Source organism: Trichosurus vulpecula, chromosome 7 (assembly GCF_011100635.1).
Source record: "Trichosurus vulpecula isolate mTriVul1 chromosome 7, mTriVul1.pri, whole genome shotgun sequence".
Lineage (NCBI taxonomy): Eukaryota > Metazoa > Chordata > Mammalia > Diprotodontia > Phalangeridae > Trichosurus > Trichosurus vulpecula.
This window is the reverse complement of record NC_050579.1, coordinates 256,263,303-256,286,107: the sequence shown is the minus strand read 5'-3', so window position 1 is coordinate 256,286,107 and position 22,805 is coordinate 256,263,303. Positions and strand designations below refer to the sequence as shown.

General features: G+C 39.3%; 1 protein-coding gene across 1 annotated transcript; it reads left to right on the top strand.

The window, feature by feature from the left end:
- Positions 1–10,489: 10,489 nt before the first annotated feature.
- On the top strand, positions 10,490–15,284 carry LOC118857903 (olfactory receptor 2Z1-like). The gene is made up of 2 exons (XM_036768373.1): positions 10,490–10,515; positions 14,318–15,284. Exons 1-2 carry the CDS (start codon positions 10,490–10,492, stop codon positions 15,282–15,284), a joined length of 993 nt encoding a protein of 330 aa, XP_036624268.1.
- The last annotated feature ends 7,521 nt before the right edge of the window (positions 15,285–22,805 follow it).

Sequence of the window (22,805 nt, the reverse complement as noted above, 5' to 3'; positions counted from 1 at the left end):
AGAAGAAAAAAAAGTCTGGCATCACATCTCCAGGAATGTGTCTCCCAAAAGCTCTTGCACCAACTCCACTCCTTATGCATCTCAGTATCACATAAGCATTCTCTGCAATAATTGCAGTGCAATATGCACAGTCGATAGTCAATAAAAATTAAATGCCTTCTAGGCGCCAGGCACTGTTCTGAGTGCTGGGGATACCAATAAGAAAAAAGAAAGACAGTCCTTGCCCTCAAGGATTTTACAATCTAATGGGGGGAAGACAACACCAAAAGAAACTTTAAAAAGTGAAGAAAGGGGAAAGATACTCTGTGCTGGGAGAGAGAGGCATAAGGAAGAAGTCAAGTCCAAAATGAGTGCAGCCAAGTAAGAAATGAGATGTCTGAGGACAGGGTCCTTGAATGCAGGATTTTATGGCTCCACTTTCTATTCAGAAGGGCAGAGAGTATAGATAAAGTGTGAGTAATAAGGCTGATTGGATCTTGCAAGATGATGAGATATCCCAATGATAAGATTATTGGGGGCTTGGTGCGAAGCCAAAGAAATCCAAAATGAATGCTGCCAAAGAAGTCAAAATGAGTTTGGTGGTGTGCTTCAGGGTGGGAAAGGAGGAGATGTCTCAGCATACACAGCAGCATACAAAATGCCTCAACCTTGGCTGGAAGTCCAAGTTACACATGTCAGAGGCAAAATTGAAGTTAGATGTTACTTTGAATCCCTTCCATATGAAGGAATGAGTAGTCTCATCCCTAATAAGGTTTCTCATTGAAAGGTTTCTTAACTTTCTGTATACAACTCACATAGCTATGGACTGAAATGTGTGTCTCATCTGTGTTTTCAGTACTTTTTTTAATTGGCTGATTAGATAAGACATCTGACCAACCATCATTTTCATTGAATTGACCTATCAATTTAAGCCAAATGATCAATTTAATAAATCCATGTAGATAAAATAGGGATATTGTAGGGATTTAGAGTTGTCTACTTCAGTCTTATTCTACATAAGACTGCAGAACTAGGGTTCATAATAATAATATGTCTATTATTTATTCTGCTATATACAATATGCTTGATGTTAGCCAAGTCACTTCACTTTTGAAGGCCTCAGTTTCCTTTGTAAAGTGCATAGGTCATCACTACTGTCCCTTCCAAGTCTAAACTAAGATCTCGTGTATGAAGGAGGAAGTTGAGATTGAGAAAAATCACTTTGCCCAAGCTCCCATATTTAGTAGTCAGCAGAGCCAGCAATGAAACTCTAGGTCAAGTGGTCTTTCTACCATATCTTTTCTTATAATGAATAATAACTTCTTAGCACAGAAAGACAAGGAGACATAGACAAGAAAAGAAAGAGGATGAGTATGAGTAGGTGGTAGCAGCAACTGTTATTCCATGGCATCAGTAATTGCTAACAAGGGAGCATTTCCCTCTGGACACCAGTGGAAGGAATGTTGCCTTTCTCTCTGTACCATCCACATTCACCTTGCCTATTTATTGAGAATGGAACATTGAGCACTGAGGGCATCTGAGCCCTTGAAAATGTCTATAATATGGATGAACTCATCTAAAGACACCAGTCTCACACAGTCCTTAGTTCTATAAAATTTTGTAAAATTTGGAATTTTCAGTAATAATTATCTCTCTTTGGTCTCTCTTTGGAAAGGAATTGATTAATCCCATTGGTAACGCTGAGAAACAAATTGTCACTGTCTGGAAGAGACCCAAGATGTGACCCTGCCCAGGTTCTTGCCTGTAGCCCGGACACCTCCTAAAGCAATACCTACAGGTGAGAACCTTCCTGTTTGCAAAACCCTTCTTTTTACCAGAGGTTCTGCTAAGTTGTAACCTGTCCCAGAATTTTTGCCAAGATTTTCTTCATGATCGTTAACTTTAAATCCTCCTGCTGCAGTTTAAATCTTTTGTTCAAGTCTTCAGTTAGGGCAAAGAATAAGTTTTCCCTTAACTCTTATATCCTAACCTTCAGGAAATGGAATATAGTTAAACAATTGCTCACAAGTTTTCTCTTCCTGGGTTAAATACTCTATGTTTTTAAAGATTCTCCTCAGAGGTCTTATTCAGTTATTCCTATAAATACAAATCAAGCCAAGACTGGTGAGGAAAGCTGGTAACAACAACAAAAGGTTGTGGGGTTGTATTTTTCCTATCTTGGGTCCAAAAAAAGAGGATCAAAGAAGAGACAGGAAAACTATTCAATCTGGATAGGTAACTGACAGAAGACAAAGCTGCTTAAGTCTTATTTTGCTTCTGTTTTCTCCACCAAGGAGATTAGCTTTGGACTAGAAGAACAGTACAAATCTCATAGACCATTCTTACAAACTATGTAAAAGAGTACCCATTCCACCTGGTACAAATGAACTACATTATCAGCCAGTAAAAGAGCTGAGCTACTATTAGTAGTCTTTGATAGATCCCAGAGGACCAGAGAGGTACTGCAGAATTAAATACGGTAAATATTTTCCCAATTTTCAAAAAAAGGAAAAGAATGGCATCTGCCAATGAATTAGCTAGTGACATTGGCTTTGATTCCTAACAAAATTCTAGCAAGTGTTATTGAAAGGACAGTTATTGAAAATCCTAAATAAATAAATAGATAAAGTAACAAATAAATGGATGGATGAATAAATAAGGAAAGATAACAAAGAGCATGGTTTCATTAAGAATAGGTCATGCTGTACTATCAATCAGTGCCACTATCAATCCACACTAGACCTATCCTTCTGGACACAGTTATAAGACTAATGCAAAAACACCCTCACATAGTGGATAGAGTATTGGGTTTGAAGATAGGAGGATTGGGGTTCACACTCTGCTTCTAAAACTGACTAGCTATGTAACCCCTGAAAAAACCATTAAACAGCTGGATTTCTATGGATTTCTGGAGCCCTAGAATTTCTCTCTTAAACTACATACAGATTGGTGGAGGGAGTTCCCCAGGCTAACAAAATCATGAATCATTTTCTTAAGAGGTTGGGACATCGAAATAGTATAGTGGTTACAGCTTACCTACATTTTAGCAAGCATGTGATTAAGATTCTTATGCTGTACTTGTGAAGAAGATGAGGTGTAATCTATGTAATAATGTAATGTAAGGAATATTCAAAACTGGTTTAATGGCCAGACCCAAAAGTCAATAACGTCTCAGGGTCAACATACAAAGTTTCTACTGTTGTGCTCCAGAGATCTGTACTTGGCATTGTGCTATTAGATATTCTTATCAATGAATTAGAGAAAGATATCATTGGAATGCTTATCAAATTTGCAGATAACATAAACCTTTGAAGGAAAGCTAACATATACATTGACAGTCTGGATTTTAAAATATCTTAATAGGCTAGTTTATTACACTTGAGCTTAAATACTTAATACACACAAGATGGCAGAGATGTAACTAAATGTAACCAAATAGTAATTCACTTGAAGAAACAAAAGACATGATGATTTTAGTGGAATAGACTTCAAACACTCAAGAAAACTAATTGGGTATCATTAAGGACACCTAAGAAGATATCTGTTGTACTGTGAGATTCTACTGAGGCCACTTCTGGAGCACTGTGTTCTTTTTTGAGTATCACATTTTAAGAAGGACAATGATAATCTGGTGAACATCCAGAGAAGGGCAACCAGGATGGTAAAAGGTCTCAAATTCATTCCATATTAGGAGCAACTGAAGGGGATGTTTAGAAAAGATTTTAGAGGGAGCAGGGAGAACTATCTTCAACTATTTGGAGGACTGTATCTTGGATTAGAACTCATGAAACAAAGTAGAATAGGTTGTATGATAAGGCAGTGGATTCTTCATTAGCAGAAGTCTTCAAACAAAAGACGGATGACTCTTTGCCAAGTATGTGATGGAGGGAATTCTTATTCGAGTATCAGTGGGACTAAATGCCCCTTAAAGTCATTTCCTAGTCTGAGATTCCATGATTTCTTTTTAAAATTTGGGAGAAAAGTCTAATATTACTCTAGGGTTATGAAGTGACTTACCTGCATGAAGGAAAGTGTGTAGCACTTTCTATTATGTTAGAAAGAACACTGGACTGGGATTTAGGAGATCTGAATATGAATCTCAGCTCTGTTAAATAACTATCTGTATATCCTTGGGAAAGTCATTCAACCTCTCTAATTTTAATTTATCTGAAAAATAGGTACAATAATATTTGCTCAACCTACCTCATTGGGATATTGTGAAAATAGCTGGTAATTTTTAAGACAATTGATCCCAGTTGTTTGATAGTTTTATTTTATTTTGTTTCATAACTCATTTTAAAAATGTATTCATGATGTAACATAGAGAACACTGAACTTATTTTTTTTTCGAGGGAGGAAGGCAGGGCACTTGGGGTTAAGTGACTTGCCCAAGGTCATACAGCTAATAAATGTGTTAAGTGCCTAAGGCTGAATTTGTACTCAAGTCCTCCTGACTCCAGGGCCTGTGCTCTACTCACTGTGCCACCTAGCTGCCCAAGAACACTAAATTTAGAGCTAGGAAGGAGACTTGAGTTTAAGTCCTGAGTGGGCCACCGTCAGACAGGTGCATGATCCTGGAGATGTCATTCATACTCTTGACCCTCCATCAGTAAAAGGATTATAATAATACTTGTGCTATTGACCTAACAATCAGGTGAAAGAGTCAAGGGAAACCATGTATGCAAAATACTTTGTAAACCATAAAAAGAGCTCCATAAATATAAGTGATTAGCATTATTCAACTTATGGTCAACTACTGTTGTTAAAGATATTTGTGCATTTAAATAGCAGAGTCAGCTAGGTGGTACAGTGGATAGAGTGTTAGGCCTGGAGTTAGGAAGACTCATCTTCCTGAGTGCAAATCTGGTCTAAGACATTTACTATCCATGTGACTCTGGGCAAATCAGTTAACCCCATTTGCTTCAGTTCCTCATCTATAAAATGAGCTGTAGAAGGAAATGGCAAACCACTACAGTATCTTTGCCAAGAAAACCTCAAAGGGGATCACAAAGAATTGAACACAACTGAAAAATGACTGAACAACAAAAAGACTAAATTTCTTTTTTTTATTTAATTTCTTTAATATTTTTAGTTCCCAGCACTGACCCTCACAAGAGTCCAAACCACAAATCCTCACCCCACCTGCAGCCTTCCCGCCGACTCCAAGACGGCATACACTCTGGTTGCCCCATTCCCAAGCCAGCCCCACCTTCCATCACCCCACTGCCCCCCATCCCCTTCTCCCCCACCCTCTTGCAGGGCAAGATAAATCTCTATGCCCCACTGCCGGTACATCCCACTTCCTAGTTGCATGCAAAAACCTTCTCTTTTGAACATCCGCTTTTAAAACCCTGAGTTCCAAATTCTCTCCCCTCTTCCCTCCACACCGACCCTCCCCAAGAAGGCAAGCAACTCAACACAGGCCACATGCGCATCACCATGTAAAACCCTTTCACAATACTCATGTCATGAAAGACCAACTACACTTTGCTCCTTCCTATCCTACCCCCCCCATTCAACCTTCTCCTTTGACCTTGTCCCTCCTTGAAAGTGTTTGCCCTTGATTACCTCCTCCCCCCATCTGCCCCTCCCTCCATCGTCCCACCTTTTCCATCACCTTCCTCCTTCCCTCCTACAGAGCAAGACACCCAATTGAGTGTGTGTTATTCCCTCCTCAAGCCAAATCCAATGAGAGCAAGATTCACCCACTCCCCCTCACCTGCCCCCTTCACCCCTCCCACAGAACCACTTTTTCTCACAACTTCCATGCCAGATAATTCACCCCATTCCATCTATCCCCTTCTCCCTCTCCCAATACACTCCCTTCTCATCCCTCAATTTTATTCCATCTCTCTAGATATCATCCCTTCATATTCAACTCACCCTGTGCCCTCTGTCTCTCTATATATGTATATTCCCTTCGGCTACCCTAATACTGAGGTCTCATGAATTATACACATCATCTTTCCATGTAGGAATGTAAACAAAACAGTTCAACTTTAAGAAGTCCCTTATGATTTCTCTTTCTTGTTTACCTTTTCATGCTTCTCTTGATTCTTGCGTTTGAAAGTCAAATTTTCTATTCAGCTCTGGTCTTTTCACTGAGAAAGCTTGAAAGTCCTCTATTTTATTGAAAATCCATATTTTGCCCTGGAGCATGATACTCAGTTTTGCTGGGTATGTGATTCTTGGTTTTAATCCTAGCTCCTTTGATTACTGGAATATCATATTCCAAGCCCTTCGATCCCTTAATGTAGAAGCTGCTAGATCTTGTGTTATCCTGATTGCGTTTCCACAATACTCAAAATGTTTCTTTCTGGCTGTTTGCAGTATTTTCTCCATGATCTGGGAGCTCTGGAATTTGGTAACAATATTCCTAGGAGTTTTCTTTTTGGGATCTTTTTCAGGAGGCAATCGGTGGATTCTTTCAATTTCTGTTTTACCCTCTGGTCTGTCTAGAGGGGCAGTTTTCCTTGATAACTTCTTGAAAGATGATATCTGGGCTCTTTTTGATCATAACTTTCAGGTAGTCCAATAATTTTTAAATTATCTCTCCTGGGTCTATTTTCCAGCTCAGTGGTTTTTCCAATGAGATATTTCACATCGTCTTCCATTTTTTTATTCCTTTGGATCTGTTTTATAATGTCTTGATTTCTCATAAAGTCACTAGCTTCCACTTGCTCCAATCTAATTTTTAAGGTAATATTTCCTTCAGTGGTCTTTTGGACCTCCTTTTCCATTTGGCTAATTCTGCCTTTCAAGGCATTCTTCTCCTCATTGGCTTTTTGGAGCTCTTTTGCCATTTGACTTAGTCTATTTTTTAAAGTGCTGTTTTCTTCAATATTTTTTTCAGTATTTTTTGGGTCTCCTTTAGCAAGTCATTGACTTGTTTTTCATGGTTTTCTTGTATCCCTCTCATTTCTCTTCCCAATTTTTCCTCTACTTCTCTAACTTGCTTTTCCAAATCCTTTTTGAGTTCTTCCATGGCCTGAGACCAGTTCATGTTTTTCTTGGAGGCTTTTGATGTAGACTCTTTGACTTTGTTGATTTCTTCTGGCTGTATGTTTTGGTCTTCTTTGTCACCAAAGAAAGATTCCAAAGTCTGAGTCTGAATCTGAGTCTGTTTTCGCTGCCCGGCCATGTTCCCAGCCAACTTACTTGACCCTTGAGTTTTTCATTGGATATGATGGCTTGTAGAGTATACAGTACTTTGTCCCAAGCTTGAGGGGCTGCACTGTTGTTTTCAGAGCTATTTCTACACAGCAAGCTCTGCCATGCCAGTGCTATTCCTCCAACCTGAACTGGACTCAGATCTAAGCTGGCTCTGCACTCCCGCTCTGATCCACCACTTCATTCCTCCCACCAGGTGGGTCTGGGGCCAGAAGTAACTGCAGCTGTAGCTCTGTAAGCAGCTTCAGAGCTGCATCACCTCTGCTGCCCTGGGGCTGTGGCCGAACCATGAACTGCTTTCCCTCTGTCTCAGCAGCTTTTCCCACTAACCTTCTCTGTTGTCTTTAGTGTCTGTGGGTTGAGAAATCTGGTAACTGCCACAGCTCACTGATTCAGGGCACTAGGGCCTGTTCTGCCTGGTTCCCAGTCTGGTTGGTCCAGGCACGGCTCATGCTAGGCTCTGCTCCACTCCGCTCCCAGTTCCATGTGATAGACCTTACCCCACGACCATCCAGGCTGTCCTGGGCTGGAGCCCTGCTTCCCTCTGCTATTTCGTGGGTTCTGCAGTTATAGAATTTGTTCAGAGTCATTTTTTATAGGTGTTTGGAGGGACCTGGGGGGGAGCTCACACAAGTCCTTGCTTTCCAGCCACCATCTTGGCTCTTCCCCCAAAAGCCGAAATTTCTATTCAGTCACAAGTGTGCCAAGAAAACTGGACACTATGTCAGCCTATGGAGCAGAGATAAGCCTGTCTTTTCTCATCATTGGCAACAATATCAACCAGGAACCTAAAAGTTGCCTAAGTAAGAAGCACTAATATTCTCCCCAGGACTTATTTCAGTCCATGTCCATGTCTGTATAACATAGAAAAAGGTACTTGGGGGAGGAGAGAAGGGGGAAGTCTGCTGACCAGCCCTGATGACTAATCAGTTGTGTCATCTAAGTTGTCTAAATGAACAAAAAACAGATTCACTCTTGGCTTTTCACTTTAGCAGAATTAAATATGACTTCAACACAACTATTGAAAAATGAAAAGTTCAGTCAAACAATTAAACTTTTGAATCATCTTTTCCTCTAAATTGAATGGCTATTTAATTATTGCCTGAATTTATTATATGATCATGTGTAAACAAAATCTGAAGAAACCAATTGCTTTGATATAACAGTTCTTTGACAACAGTTCTTTACTTGGCTGCCTGAATGAGCTTTTTTCTGTTTTCTGTTAAGTAAATGCAAGGTAATTTAAGAAGGGAGATTTTTCTGGGCCCTAATGAGTGTTGAATGAGATGATCACTAAGACCTATTTATGCTCCTGTGAAATGTTTTTGAGGACCTTACTACCTCACCTGTTGGAATTGAAAACTTAGCTTTCTTTATCATCATTTTAACTCTCCTTCCTACTGTGAAAGGCATGTTTTCTGTAACTACGTTAGGAGGAAGAAATCTTTCATCTGTTATGGGAAGGAGAACTGAATTTTCTTACTTTCACATAAATCTAATGAGGGTCTCTCAACACAATTACACCAGTTATACTAATGCTTATCCAAAGGTTAGAACATTCAGGCCGGATGAATTATGTGATAATAAATTAATATAATCTTAGTTCTAGAGAGGATGCTGGAAACTATTTCATCTATTTAGCTACTATTTCTCCAGATGCTTCATTTATATCATCACATTTATGTTGTCATGTATGTTGATAGATGAAGAGAAAGAAGCATAGGGACCAAGGGAGGGAGAACAGTTGTGGTATATGGGGAAGCTTGATGAAGGGAAATTGGCTCCACATCCCATCTCCATTTTATCTCCTTTGGATTTCCCAGGGTAACCTATTCACCAATTGCCAAGAACTTCAAGAATCAGGAAATGAAATGGACAGAGCAGGAATAAGAATAGCAAGGAGCAGAGAAATCTGGAGAATCCTGATGGAACCCTCAACTCAGGGAAATCTGGGGTAAGCACTTGTGAGTCTGGATAGAGAGAAAACAAAAAGCTGAAGTTTCCTTCTTCCTATGTAAGGGATCACTTTAATCACAAGAATGTGTTCAACTGGAAATAGTATCCTGGGACAGAGATTCTAAAGTATCCTTTTTGTCACCCACTCCAGAATTTTAAAACTCAGCTTATGAATTCCTCCTGAAAACTCACCGTACTCTGTACTACTGGATTTTACACTATGCCTTACAAAGTGATGTCTTGAATTGCATTAATTGCACCAAAATTCAAAAAATTCAATTGATTATTAAGTAGCTACTATACAAGACCCTCTGCTAAGTGCTGGACAACGATACAAAGACAAAAATGAAATGGACCCTGCCCTCAAGAAATTTGTGTTCTATTGCAAGGCTATGACATGTACATAGTTAAGTAAATGCAAGATAATTTAAGGAGGAGAACCTTTCTGGGCCTCAATGAATTTTGAACAAAATGATCACTAAGATCTATGCTCCTGTGAAATGTTTTTGAGGACCTTACCACCTCACCTGTAAATTATAGGTTGACTGAATCCTAGCTTTACTTTGTTATTAATCATGCAAATCTATTTGCTTATAATATGTCTACACAAGCACCACTGGCATAAATGATTAAGTCAAAAACTTGTTTGATATTCTTATAAATGGCAGCAACCACAAACATTTCTAAGGGCAGTTGAACAATTTTGTGAGTGGATCCTTGTCCACGCTGAATTCTATTCAGTCAGCCTCAATTGCAGGCAGCTAGATGACTTCAGAGTCAGAATCCTCCCTTAGACACTTCCTAGCTATGTGACCCTGAGCAAGTTTCTGAGCTTCAATTTCATCATTTATAAAAAGAGGAGGCTGGACTTGAAGGCCAAAAGCTATAAACCTGAGGTCTCTTCCAGCTCTAAATCTATGGTCCTGCTCTCCTATGTTCTAATCATAATAGTTTACATCTGTATCCATCCTTACACTTTACAAAGCCCATTCATACCCAAAGGCAGCATGTTCTCTTAGGTAAAACAATCCTGGGTTTGAGTCTTGCCTTTGCCACCTTCTAGTTATGTGATCTTAGGAACCTAATTTCATTATCCATAAAATGAGTGAAAAATATTTGCATTAATAACAATAGCTAGTATGCACATAGCTCTTCAAGGTTTGCGAATCGTTTTATAAATACTATCTCATTTTATCCTCACCACAGCCCTGCGAAGTGGTGCTATTATTGTCCCTGTTTTAACTAAGGCTGAGAGATAAGTGATTTGTCACATAGCTAGTAATTGTCTCAGGATGGATTTGAACTTTGTTTTGGCTCAAGCACTACCTAAGTTCTTAGCAAACCTTAAAAGCACCATATAAATGTGATGAATTTTTATTATCACATGATTCTCGTTAACAACCCTGTGAGGTAAGTGGGACAGATATTATTAATCCTATTTTATAGATAAAAAAATTAAAGCTTAGGTCCACGAAGTAAGTTACTCAAAGTCACATGGCTAGAAAGAAACTGAGCCTGGTTTTCTCTTCATTATACTATGTTGACCACAGGTATAAATGACTGTAGTGGTCATCTAGTCCAGCTCCCTCATTTTACAGGTGAGGAGAGAGAATAGGGCAGGTTGGAAAGCATACACCTGCTATTTGGAGGCAGATGGTCTGAGTTCAAATCCCAGCTCTGATACGTCAAGCCTAAATGGCCTTGGATAAACCATTAACTTCTCTGGGCCTCATTTCCTTATCTGTAAAATGAAGAGGTTCTACTAAGATCCCTTCCAGCTACAAATCCATGACCCCATTAAGTCTGTAGACTGAGGTTAAGTGGCTTGTCCAAAGTCACACAGATAGCAAATGGCAGAATTCAAAACAGGACCTCTAACACGAATCGTACTCTTCCACTGAATTCTTTGTGACTCCCCTTAACTATTCCCTTGATAACTGCTATTTGCCAAAGATCTAAATAAGACTTTAAAAGCTACCTTTCCTGAGATAGCTACAGTTTGTAGCTATAATCAGTTATTTTTTTTTTGTAAATTGTTTCTACAGAAGAATTCTAAACTTCCAGCTGTTCTCTCCAATAAACACTGGTTGTTTATTGCCTTGCTATATGTTCCACAAGCATTTGGTTCACTTAATTTAAACAGTAAGCCCTAATTTATTGTAAAGATAATTCAATTATACTACTTGCCTGTCAGTTATATGATAATTTACATTTAACTCATTAATTAAAAATATATTTCTGAGTTTTTACATAGGCAATTTCTTTATCCAGTGGAAATTCTGGAGCACAGACAAGAAATCTGGGAGTGTTTAACTTAAACACGTAATACATAGCACAAATCTCACACTTAAGAGTCATATTGTAAAAGAGGCATGGATAAAGTAGAGTCCTTCCAGAGAAAGGTGATTGAGTTGTAACTATTTTAAATGAGGATCTAATAAAATAACGAGAAATGTTTAACCAGAAAAAGAGAAGATAAGAAAAGCGTAATCATTGTCTCCACATACTTCAAAGTCAGACATTTGGAAGAGGAATTAGACTTGGTCTGTTCAACCCCATGGGAACAAACTAGGACCAACGAGTAGAAGTCACAGGGAGGTTTTTTAAGATTCAATGTAAGAATGAATTTTCTAACGGTAATTTCTACATTGCAGAATAAGCTTCCTTACAATGATATTGTAAGTTCCCCTTTCACTGGATGTTCAAGCAGAAGCTGCATATGTCAAGAATACGCTAGGAGTGGGGCAGCTAGGTGGCGCAGTGAGTAGAGCACAGGCCCTGGAGTCAGGAGGACCTGAGTTCAAATTTGAACTCAGACACTTGCCACATTTACTAGCTGTGTGACCTTGGGCAAGTCACTTAACCCCAATTGCCCTGCCCCCAAAAAAAAGAATACTCTAGGAGGGATTTCTGTATTAGGCAGACAAAATGACTACAACTCTTTCCACCTCTAAGCTTCCAAGCTCTTCAAGGTCCTTTACAAAGATTGAGCCCAGTGGGGATTTTGCTATCACATATATCAATCACAGTCAGCTACTAACCAATAAGATAGCAATATTAGAACCCCAAGCCAGATGCAAAGTATTCCCAAAGGAATTTGGAATTGCCTGAGGACCGGCACTTTAAGAAGCTTTCTGCTATTCCAGGGGCCAACCAAGTTGGTTCAAAGAGAAAAAGATGGAAGAGAAGAAAGCATCTTGATTAGATGGTGCTAAAAAAAAAATAAAATAAAAAGGACTTTAAGGATCATATTCCATGCCATCCCAAAGTAAGTAGGGCCAACCTTCCTCTTCCACAATCCACTTGTTGCCCTTTTATAACTTTTATAACTTCTTTCAAAGTTTTAGGGTGTTCTAAATATTCATTGTAATCTGATTTCATCTTCATAATAATATCAAAGTACCCACAAGACCCAGCTTCAGGTATCACCTTTGATATGCAGGCTGTGTGGCCTTAAGCAAGTTATTTACCTTCTCAGTACCCCCAAACAATTCTCTAAGATGACCAATTGCAGGGCAGGCGCCTGTCTTCAATAGTAGAGGGAATTTCTTCATGGAAGCATTCCCTATATGAAAAAAAAAGTCAGAATGTATTGGGGAAGCTGGAAAACAGTGTAATTTGATTTGTTCCTGTCCCTTACTGTGGGTAAAGTCAAAGACTAATGGCACCTGAAAACACAAAGGGTCACAGCTACCATCTTGGATACTGAAAGGTAACAGGAATTGAAATGAGCTCCACCAGGGAGAGGCACATACTTAGACTTCTTTGGAGGCACTACAGCAGCTGACCACATAGGGAGATTAGGATGAAGAAATTGCTAGATAGGAGTGAGGTGATTTCTAGCTGAGATGGTGGAATGACTGGGGACAAAACAGCACAGCTCTTGAAAACTACTATTGCAAGGGTGAAAAAAAAATACCAAAAGTACACAAGATGACTCTGAGAATAGTGCTAGCTGGCCAAGGAAACAGGATCTTTGACTAGATTTGCACTGCTAAAGTAGCTGTGGTATCCTGAAAAGCACACAAATGACCTAAAGTAGCACAGTGCCTGATACATAAATGCTTAATAAATGCTTATGGACTGACTGGTACAGATTGTTAGAAAGGGATAAAGTTTGGCCTCCACAGAAAGAAACATCTGGGAGTCACATGATTAGAAGGGAGTGCTGAGAAAAGAAGAAACAAATCTCAGAAAAGGGAAAAACCAGTTTCAACTGGGTCTGCAATCAAAAGTAGGGCAAAGACTTGCAGTACGCATACATAGTAGCTGACACGCCCTGCATAAAATTAGAGCTTTATTATCTGTACATGGGTAGCATGACCCAGAGGGAGATCATGTCAAGGAGCAACACGTAATGGCAATATAGGGGAGATTATAATCAATCCCAGCTCTGAAGAGATGGACCGGGAATGATTAACTTTATTAAAGCTTGCTTTGTTTCTGTATCTAGGCCCCCTGGTGCATTCCAGCCCTGGTAGCCCGTTTCTGGAGAATCACATTAAATCATTCCTTCACTCACTCCTGTATAAAAAATTTTTTGTTTATGAACATTTTCCAACAAACTTAATTTACAAGATTGTTGTGATGGGATTGTCATAATGTTTATGAAACATTCTATAATCTGCTATGTAAACATTAAGATCTCTGAACTTTGTAACCTCTATAAGTTTATTTTATTTTTCCTATTTATGTTCAATGAGAGTAAAATACTTATGAACAAGCAACCTCAGTCTTGGGTTCATGAAAGGAAAGAAGAGAGGCATCCATGCTAGCCCTAGGAATCCTCCTGGAATGTGAAAAACAGCTGAGACAGTTGCCACATCCAGGCAAACATGAACTTGGCCAGAGAGAGCAAAGGACAAAGAGAAAAAAAGGAAAGAACCCCACCACCAACCAGGGGCAATGTTAGGTTATTGCTAATGCTCAGCAATTCTCCTGACTTCATTACCTTATAGGTGAGAATTGGGCTGCGAGTGGAGGGGGGGGGTGGGTTACAGGGAGAAGGGTGAGAAGAATTCTATTCCTACTGGTTCAGTTGTCTTAATATGAAACTGATACTGATAGATTAAGTAGAGACATTTTATGAAGTGTAAATTAAATCCCTTGCATAGTTTGTTTTTATTTTACATCAGTTTAGGTCTGGTATATAAACACAGCCAGAGCTCTTTCTATGACATAACTGTCCTGCTTTTCTCTTTTTCTGTCATAGCCAAACCCAGAAGGGGGCAGTCGCAGACCACTGGAACTATTCCACCACATCTAGCTTTGTCCTCACCAGCCTTTTCAACCACAGTCCAATGCACCTATTCCTCTTCAGCATCGTTGTGTTGATCTACGTCCTTGCTATGACAGGTAATGTGGCCATGGTCTTTCTGATCTGGGTGGATTCAAGGCTCCATACACCAATGTACTTCCTGCTCAGTCAACTCTCCTTCCTAGACGTTTTCTTCACCTCAGTCACAGTCCCCAAGATGATCGTGGGCTTTCTCTATGGCTGGACAAGCATCTCTTTCGGGGGATGTGGAGCCCAGATGTTCTTTTTCATGTTCTTGGGAGCAGCGGAGTGCCTGCTCTTAGCTCTCATGGCCTATGACCGCTATGTCGCTATTTGTAACCCACTCCGGTACCCAATACTAATGAGCAGGCAGATCTGTTGCCTCATGGTAATCACCTCATGGCTTGGTGGGTCACTTAATGCTTCCATCCAGACAATTCTGACCTTACAGTTTCCCTACTGTGGCTCAAAGAAGATTGCCCACTTCTTCTGTGAGGTGCCCTCCCTGCTGCAACTTGCCTGTGCTGACACAACTGCTTATGAAAAAGTGCTATTTGTTACAGGTGTGGTAGTGCTCCTGGTGCCCATTGCCTTTATCACTACCTCCTATGCTCTGATCCTGATTGCTGTGCTTCAGATGAAGTCAGCTGAGGGGCGCCACAAGGCACTGGCTACATGCTCCTCCCACCTGACAGTGGTCAACCTTTTTTATGGACCACTCATCTATACCTACATGTTGCCATCATCCTATCACTCACCAGGACAGGATGATGTAGTGTCTGTCTTCTACACAGTCTTCACACCTATGCTGAACCCTGTCATCTACAGCCTGAGGAATAAGGAGGTCTCAGGCGCAATGAAGAAGGTGATAAGGAAATGTAGAGTCACTAGAAATGTGTAAGAACTCAGGGAGAGGAGGATACTTTATTGATTGGGACCTGTTAATCATCTATATAAGGCAAAGAACTGAACCAGATTGTATTTGAAGGTCTTTTCCAGTTCTGTGATTCCAAAATTCTAGTTTGTGATTCCAAGATTTTATTCTAGGCTGTGGTTCTAAAATTTGATCCTAAGATAATATTTCCTTCAGAGGAGAGTTCAATCCCACCCCTATATTCTGGGGGAATTGACATGTTTTTCAGTCTCATATAAGAACAGTCATCTTTGGGTGAGCTCAGTAAAGAGCTTTCAAAGTGATTCATACCACAATTTCATTTGGTCATCTGTTCAGACCTCAAGACCTGGAAATTTTTCCTTAGGTGTAAACTACATCCCTTTCCTTGAAGTTGAAATCTGTCTCTTCTAGATAAAAACAAGTCTGGTCTCATCAAAACATTTCCTCAAATTTCTCTGCCCCCAAAAGACAGCATAGGAATAAAACTCTTCTAATACACAAAGTAAGTTCTTGTTCTATAGGACTGTATTCAATTGAATAAACATTTATTATCTGCTCCTATATACAGCAATTGGGGAAAACATAAAGTTTAGATAATACACATTTATGTAAAATTTCTGAATCACAGGATTGTAGGGACCTCAGAAGTCATCTAATCCAAACTCTCCATTTTATGGATAAGGAATCTGGAGCCGAGGCAAGTTAAGGTCACAGACTTCCAGGCTCTGGAGGTTTGCTTAGGTCAGGACAGCCATCTGCTGGGGCAAGTTTCATCCTCCCAAAACTTACTTGGTACAGAGACCTAGGCTGGTGAACCATTAATTACCCAGTGTGGGAAGAGGCAAGGACACTTTGAAATTCAGCCCCCAGGGAAACCACCATCAGAGGGGACAGAGTCTGAGAGTGAGCAATGGAGAAAAATAGGGGGAAAAAATATTGAAATTCCTAAAAATTCCAGGAAGAAGAAAAATCAAGGACATAAAACATAAGCAGATAAATCAAAAAGGGAAAGTACTAACAGCAAAAAGAAATATAGCCACCAGATCTCCAGGAAAACAATGTATCATTGATGAGACAGAGGACCTTGTAGGATTTGGGGAAAAACATGGAACCATGACATGATGTTCTTGATTTAAAAGAGAAATGAAAATAATGAGAGCAGAATTTATGCCCTGCATGGCAAAAAGAATGGATCAAATTTTTTTTAAAAAAACACTATAAGAGTCACCAAAGAAATGGATTCTGAATGAAAATATACAGAAGTGAGGACAAATTAAAGAAGCAAAAATAAAATTGAAAGAAAGTATTCTCACTATGCAAGCAAAACTATACTGACTGACCTTGAAGACAGGATGCATAGAGACCACATAAGAATCATAGGTCCCAGAAGAAAATGATAGGACAAAAATCTTGAACCCCATAATGCAAGAAATAATACAAGAGAATTGTCCAGAACTTTTAAACATAGAAAATGAAATACTAATGAAAGAATTCATAGACCTCCAGACAAAAAAAAGAGTGGGGAGAGGGAACTTCAAATTCCAAGACATATAATAGTTAAATAAAAAAATTCAGTTCAGAAACAAGTTCTGCAAGCAATCAGGAGAAAGACACTCAAATATAAAGGAAAGGAAATTTGAATAACACAAGTTTATTCTGCAACCACCAGAGGGAAAGAGGGAATAGAATAATGCAGTATTTGATAAAATGGAAAACATAAATTACCCAAGGAAAAAACTCCTGACTTGATTTAAAAAAAAAAACATCTGGGAAAACTTGAAAGCAACCTGACAGAAATTAGGCTTAAATCGACATCTTATACCACACTCCACAAAACATTCTAAATAAATGTGACCTTAATATTAAAGATCATACTTTTTTAAAAATTGAAGAGGAACAGATATATATCTCTTATAGCTATGGGTAGGAGATGTTTTCTTGACCAAAGGGTAGAGACTACAAAAGACAAAATGGATAATTCTGATTACTTGAAACTGAAAAGCTTCAGTACAACGTTAATATATCTAGAAGAAGGGAAATAGTCTGAGGGTGAAAAATATTTGTATCAAATTTCTTTGATAAGTTTTTGGTATCCAAGATGCATCAACAATTTACACACACACACACACACACACACACACACACACACACACAGTAGAACAGTAGAACCTCGGTTTACGAATTTAATTCTTTCCGAGATTCTGTTGGTCATGTGATTTGTTCATATTGCAAAACGAATTTTCCCATAGGAAATAATGTAAAGTCATATGACAGGTACCACCTCCCCAAAAATATTCATACAAAAATAATTATTTATAATTTCAAATAAGCTTTTTGTCCCTAATGCACCTGAAATATAATAGCAATGATTAGTACACAATATAAACAGAAAATAAAACAAATTAACCTGCACTTTACCTTTGAGAAGAGTCGTGGCTGGCGTGAGCGAGACGAGAGAGGGAGGAGGAGGAGGAAGGGTCATTGCTTGGAAGGAGAATCTCCTTCCATGAGAACATGAGGGATTTCCACGTCAGGACTGTTCTCTCTTATGCTAATTTCACTAAAAGTAAGACTAACGCTACTGCCTTCACTTATTTTTCTTTTTTTAGAATCACTTTCATGTTTTGACTCACTGATTTTTTTTTTCTTTACGTTTGCTTCTGCCTAGGAATCTATCTAACGACCCTTGTTTTCGTCATTTTTTCAGAATGTCACAGAAATGTGATACTGCATTATTGTCAGAAATATTCGTGGCTCTCATTGCTACAGCCTTATTTGGGTGACGTTTTTCAACAAAATTGGCACTTTTTCCTACGTCTGATAAACCTTCTTAATCTCACTCGAGGTGAGGGATTCCTCCGACCTCTCAACCTCCTCCTCAGATGAGATATCCTCCGCAACCTCTCGCCATTGCTCCTCATGCAGATCCATCTTTGGTCCGTTGTCAGCTCCCGGCTAGGTTCCTCCACCAGCTCTTGAATGTCTTCAGCATCCACCTCCATTCCCTTCGAGAAGGGTCAACGCCAAATGAGGCTGATCGGGTGGTATAATGACCTGAGGTTCCTTTGTTTGACATATGAAAGCAAAAAAAGAAAAAAAAAAACCCGCTGCCCTAGTTGAGCATCATCCCTTCGTGAGTCGTTCAAGTCCAAACACGATGTTCGTACTGTGAATTTTTGTTCCTCCTGCAAGACAAGTTTTGCAAAAAAATTTTCATCGTCCAGTGAAGCATACATAAACCAGATTACTCGTAAACCCAGGTTCTACTGTATGTGTCATATATATATGTATGGAGGGTAGATTAATGGTAAACGGAAATGAAGTTTTCAAAAGAATTGCAAATTATTCACAACATGAAAAAAACTCTCTAAGTCACTAATAATAAGAGAAATGCACATCAAAACAACCCTGAAGTTTCACCTCACACCCTGAAAATTGGAAAAAAAATAACAAAAAAATGACAATAGTCAACGCCGGAGCACTCGTGGAAGGATGAACACAGTAATATAGCGTTGGTGGAGCTGTGAAATGGGGCAAACATTTTGGAAATCAATTTTAAATGATGCAAATAAAGTGACTGACACGTCCGTGTCCTTTGAATCAGAGACTCCGATCCTGGGTTGATACCCCAAGGAAGCTATTGTTAAGAAGAAAGTCTCCACAAACACCCCCATTTTTATAGAGGCACTTTTGCATTAGCGAAAAGTTGGGGAAATAGCTAACAAATTAAGGTACGTGAATGTAACGCAATATTACCGCGCTGTAAGAGATGACGTGTGGAAGAAGTGTAGACAGATCCTTATGCATTGATTCAGAGTGAAGAAAGCAGAGCCGAGAAAACAATATCCACAATGACTACAATAATGCAGAGGGAAAGAACTATATACCAAAAATTCAAAAGTGAGGGTGACAAATTATTAAAGATCAAACTTGAATGAAAAGATTTGAGAAGACACCCCCGGTTACCTCCTTCATGGAGGTAGGAAGTCCACGGTGATTAAGGACTGCAGGTTTGTGGACTTCTTCAAAGTATAGATCGGTTGTGCTGATTTTTTTTCTTTTTAAAAATTATTATTTGTTATGTGGGATGGCTCTCCAGGAGGAAAAGGAGGGAAGAAAACTGAGCATAGCTAGGATGATGTAAGAAACAGAAGACACTGATTAAAATAATTCTTCTTAAAAACTGCCAGGCCTAGATGATCTCTCTTTATTGTGCGCTCCTGCCTGCGGAGGCCTGAGAGTGAAGATCACATAAAATTCATCAACAAGGCAGAGTCCATGAAGTGAAATAGAAAGGGTTACCTTCCCATCCTTCTCTCCTTTTAGATACCATAGCCACAGCCTTGGGAATGTTTGCTTCTGTTCTGTTTCAGTTGCCCCAGTGTTGGGATTCAGCCAGTTAGCCCTGGTTCTGTAGAACCGAACCAGTACCTAGTTTTAGATTTAGTTCCACAAAGCGGTTGTTAGTGGGGTGGGGCAAGCCTGCCCCTCCCCCTCCCCCCATCAGCTGTGGGGTGGCTCTGCTCCATTGGGTGGAGAACTGGTTGTTAATTCATTTGAATCCCACCACTGGTTGTCCTCTATTTCATGTGCCAGCAGGGATCCCTACCACATTAGGGAACTTGAGCCATAGGGACTTTGGAGTCAGCCAGGATTTCAGGTGGGATTTTATAGCCAGACACACCAGCAGAGGATCCCTGAGAAGCCAGTGGAACTGGAATTTGAGTCTGAGATAGGTTTTGAGCTTGAACTTGGGAGAGTACACTCTATAGGAAACAAGCTTAGTATAAACCTAATCTCCTTCCCCTCCCAGAGACTTAGGTGGCACTGGGAAGTTAGAAGGGGATTAAGGCCCATATATTTGGGGGAGTATGTTTGTATTTTGTTATTACACCTTTTGAAGCAAATATTCCTTTGTAAAAGCTAGGCCAATTCTTAGTTGTTAAACGGAAGTGGGGTACAGGGGATCCACACTTACATTTGAAGGAACACCACTGGTGGAGGCTGAAGCCATTGGCAGAAAGCCTAAATACTCCAAATCCCTTTAAAGTAATCAAAGAACCCTAGGAGAGATGTGAAATATAACATACCTGGCCTTCAGGCAGTAAGGAAGTAACAGTAAATATTACACATTAAATGCAGTTTACCTGTGCTATGATGAATGTCTGCCAGGCCACTGCTTGCTTATGTTCTTGTCTTTGCATTATATCTAGAATTCATTCAAAGCTGTGAACTATGAGACATAACTATAATGTATGAAAATTGAGTCAAAGGAACTGTGGATGTTTAGACAGAAAAAGAGATTGGGGGATATGATCACTGCCTTCAGGTACTTGGAGGGTTGTCACTTGGAAGAGAAATTAAATTGATTCTACTTGGCCCCAGGGAAAAGAACTAGGAGCAAACAATGAAAGCTAGGAAGGTATATTTCATAAGGTCATCAATTAGAGCTGGAAAGAACCTTAAAAATAATCTAGTCCAACCTCCTCATTTTTTATTTTTTTAATTTTCTGTTTTCATGATAAACTTAACCAAAAAATCAATAAATATGAACAATTCACTATACAAAGGACAGAGGATTATATATATGAAACTATGAATTTTGTTAGTCTTTAAAATGTACATAAAATTTAACACAGTAGCAACCAAACTGCCCAGTTTGTTCCTGTCTCCTTCTAAATTCCTCTCTGGTTTCTTTAGAAAAAAAATGTTTTTGTTTTGTTAAAACTCTTCCCAAATCACTCATTTTATAGTTGAGGAAACTGAGACCCGGAGAGATTACGCGGATTGCCTGATGTCAGGCAGATAGTAAATAACAGAGGCAGTATTCAAACTTGGGTCTTCTTACTCCTGATTCAGGGCTCTTTCCATTATTAATGTCGATCATCAATCAACTATCATTTCTATATCATCCTTTAAGATTTTCAAAACATTTTACATATATTATCTCATTTAATCTTCGCCAAAACTCTGGCAAAGTTATTATCCCCATCTTGTACATGAGAAAACTGAGGAGGAGGAAGGTTAAATAACTTGCCTTGTGAACATGACAATTCACAGAGTAAGTGTTTGAGGGAGGATTCAAACTGAAGTCTTCCTGATTCCTGGTCAGGCGTGCTATTCGTGTCACCAACTAGCAGTATAGCTTGTATGTTTTAGTTTAAGGAAGATAATCAAGTTATATATAGTTAGATATATAGAAATCTCTCTATGTGTATTTATAGGTATATGTCTATACTCACACACATATACATTTATATATTATCTTACCATAAGAAATGACCAGGTAGTTTCAGAGGAAACTGGGAATACCTTTCTGAACTGATGAAGAATAAAGAGAGAATAAAATAAAGAATAAAGTGATATATGCGTATGTGTATGTATGCCAAAGTTGTCCAGAGGTGGAATAGGTTGCCTTGGAAGATTATGAGTCTTCAATAGGACTTCTTGAAACTTTAAGTGGGACCTGGATGAGCTGCCTGTCAGAGATCCTGTAGAGAAGAAGGGAAAGGGAAAGAAATAAACATGTGTTAAGTGCCAGGGACCATGCTAAATACTACAAATATTAGCTCATTTGACCCTCACAACAACCCTGAGAGGCAGGCGCTATCGTTATTGTCACTTACATTTAAGGAAACTGACGCAAATGGAGTTTAGATGACTCGCCCAGGGTTGCACAGCTAGTGAGTATCTGAAACCAGATTTGAACTTATGTCTTCCTGCTCCAAGCCATTGCTCTCCCTTGAACCACCTAGGTGATGTGGTTTGGGCAAAATGATCACTAAAGTCCCTTCCAAATCTAGAATATGATGATTTGGTGACTCAAAGGTGTATGATTTGTATTACCAAACCTGTAGCTTAATTCATCTTTTTACCTGTTCCAAAGGAGCACAGCCAGGACAGCTGTCATTGCTTTCTATTTAATTTTTTTTTTAATTTTTACATTCATTTGTAATCTGTTTCTCCCATTGCTCCACCTCCCCCACCCCCAAAAAGAACTAAATAATTCACATCATAAAAATGTGTAGTCCAACAAAACAAATTCCTACACTCATGTAATGTTAATGGAATAGGAAGATCTTCCCCATCCATTAATAGGCCTATGTGACCACATGTGTTCAATCACAGCTGTGATACATCTTGAGTGACATAGAGCCCATTGGGGGAGGAACTTGCCTAAAGGGAAGCTTGCTTAGGGGAGGCTTGCTTGTAGAAAGGCTTTCACACCTTTTGGTACTAATCTAATTAGGGGCTGAGTCACAAGGGTTGTGATACCTTCAGGCTCTAAGAAGCATGTATATATATTCTGAGGTGAGATTTTGCTTTGGAGACTTGCTCATGAGGAGGACCTGTTGATTCCCCAGACAGGACTCTGAGTAGCCATTTGTTAAGAGCCCCCTGACTACTCAGATGTAGTGGTGCTCCCCTGATCCAGTGGTATTTGTAGGTGGTGGTATTACTTTGATCTCCATGCTAATTTCTCTGCTTATATTTTCTCTGCTTGTATTTTCTCCATGTTCAGGGTGC

Coding starts and splice junctions, on each gene's coding strand:
- LOC118857903 (XM_036768373.1), top strand. CDS start 10,490: ATGATTCTCGTTAACAACCCTGTGAG. Junction 10,516..14,317: donor CTCGTTAACAACCCTGTGAG/GTAAGTGGGACA, acceptor TTTCTGTCATAG/CCAAACCCAGAAGGGGGCAG.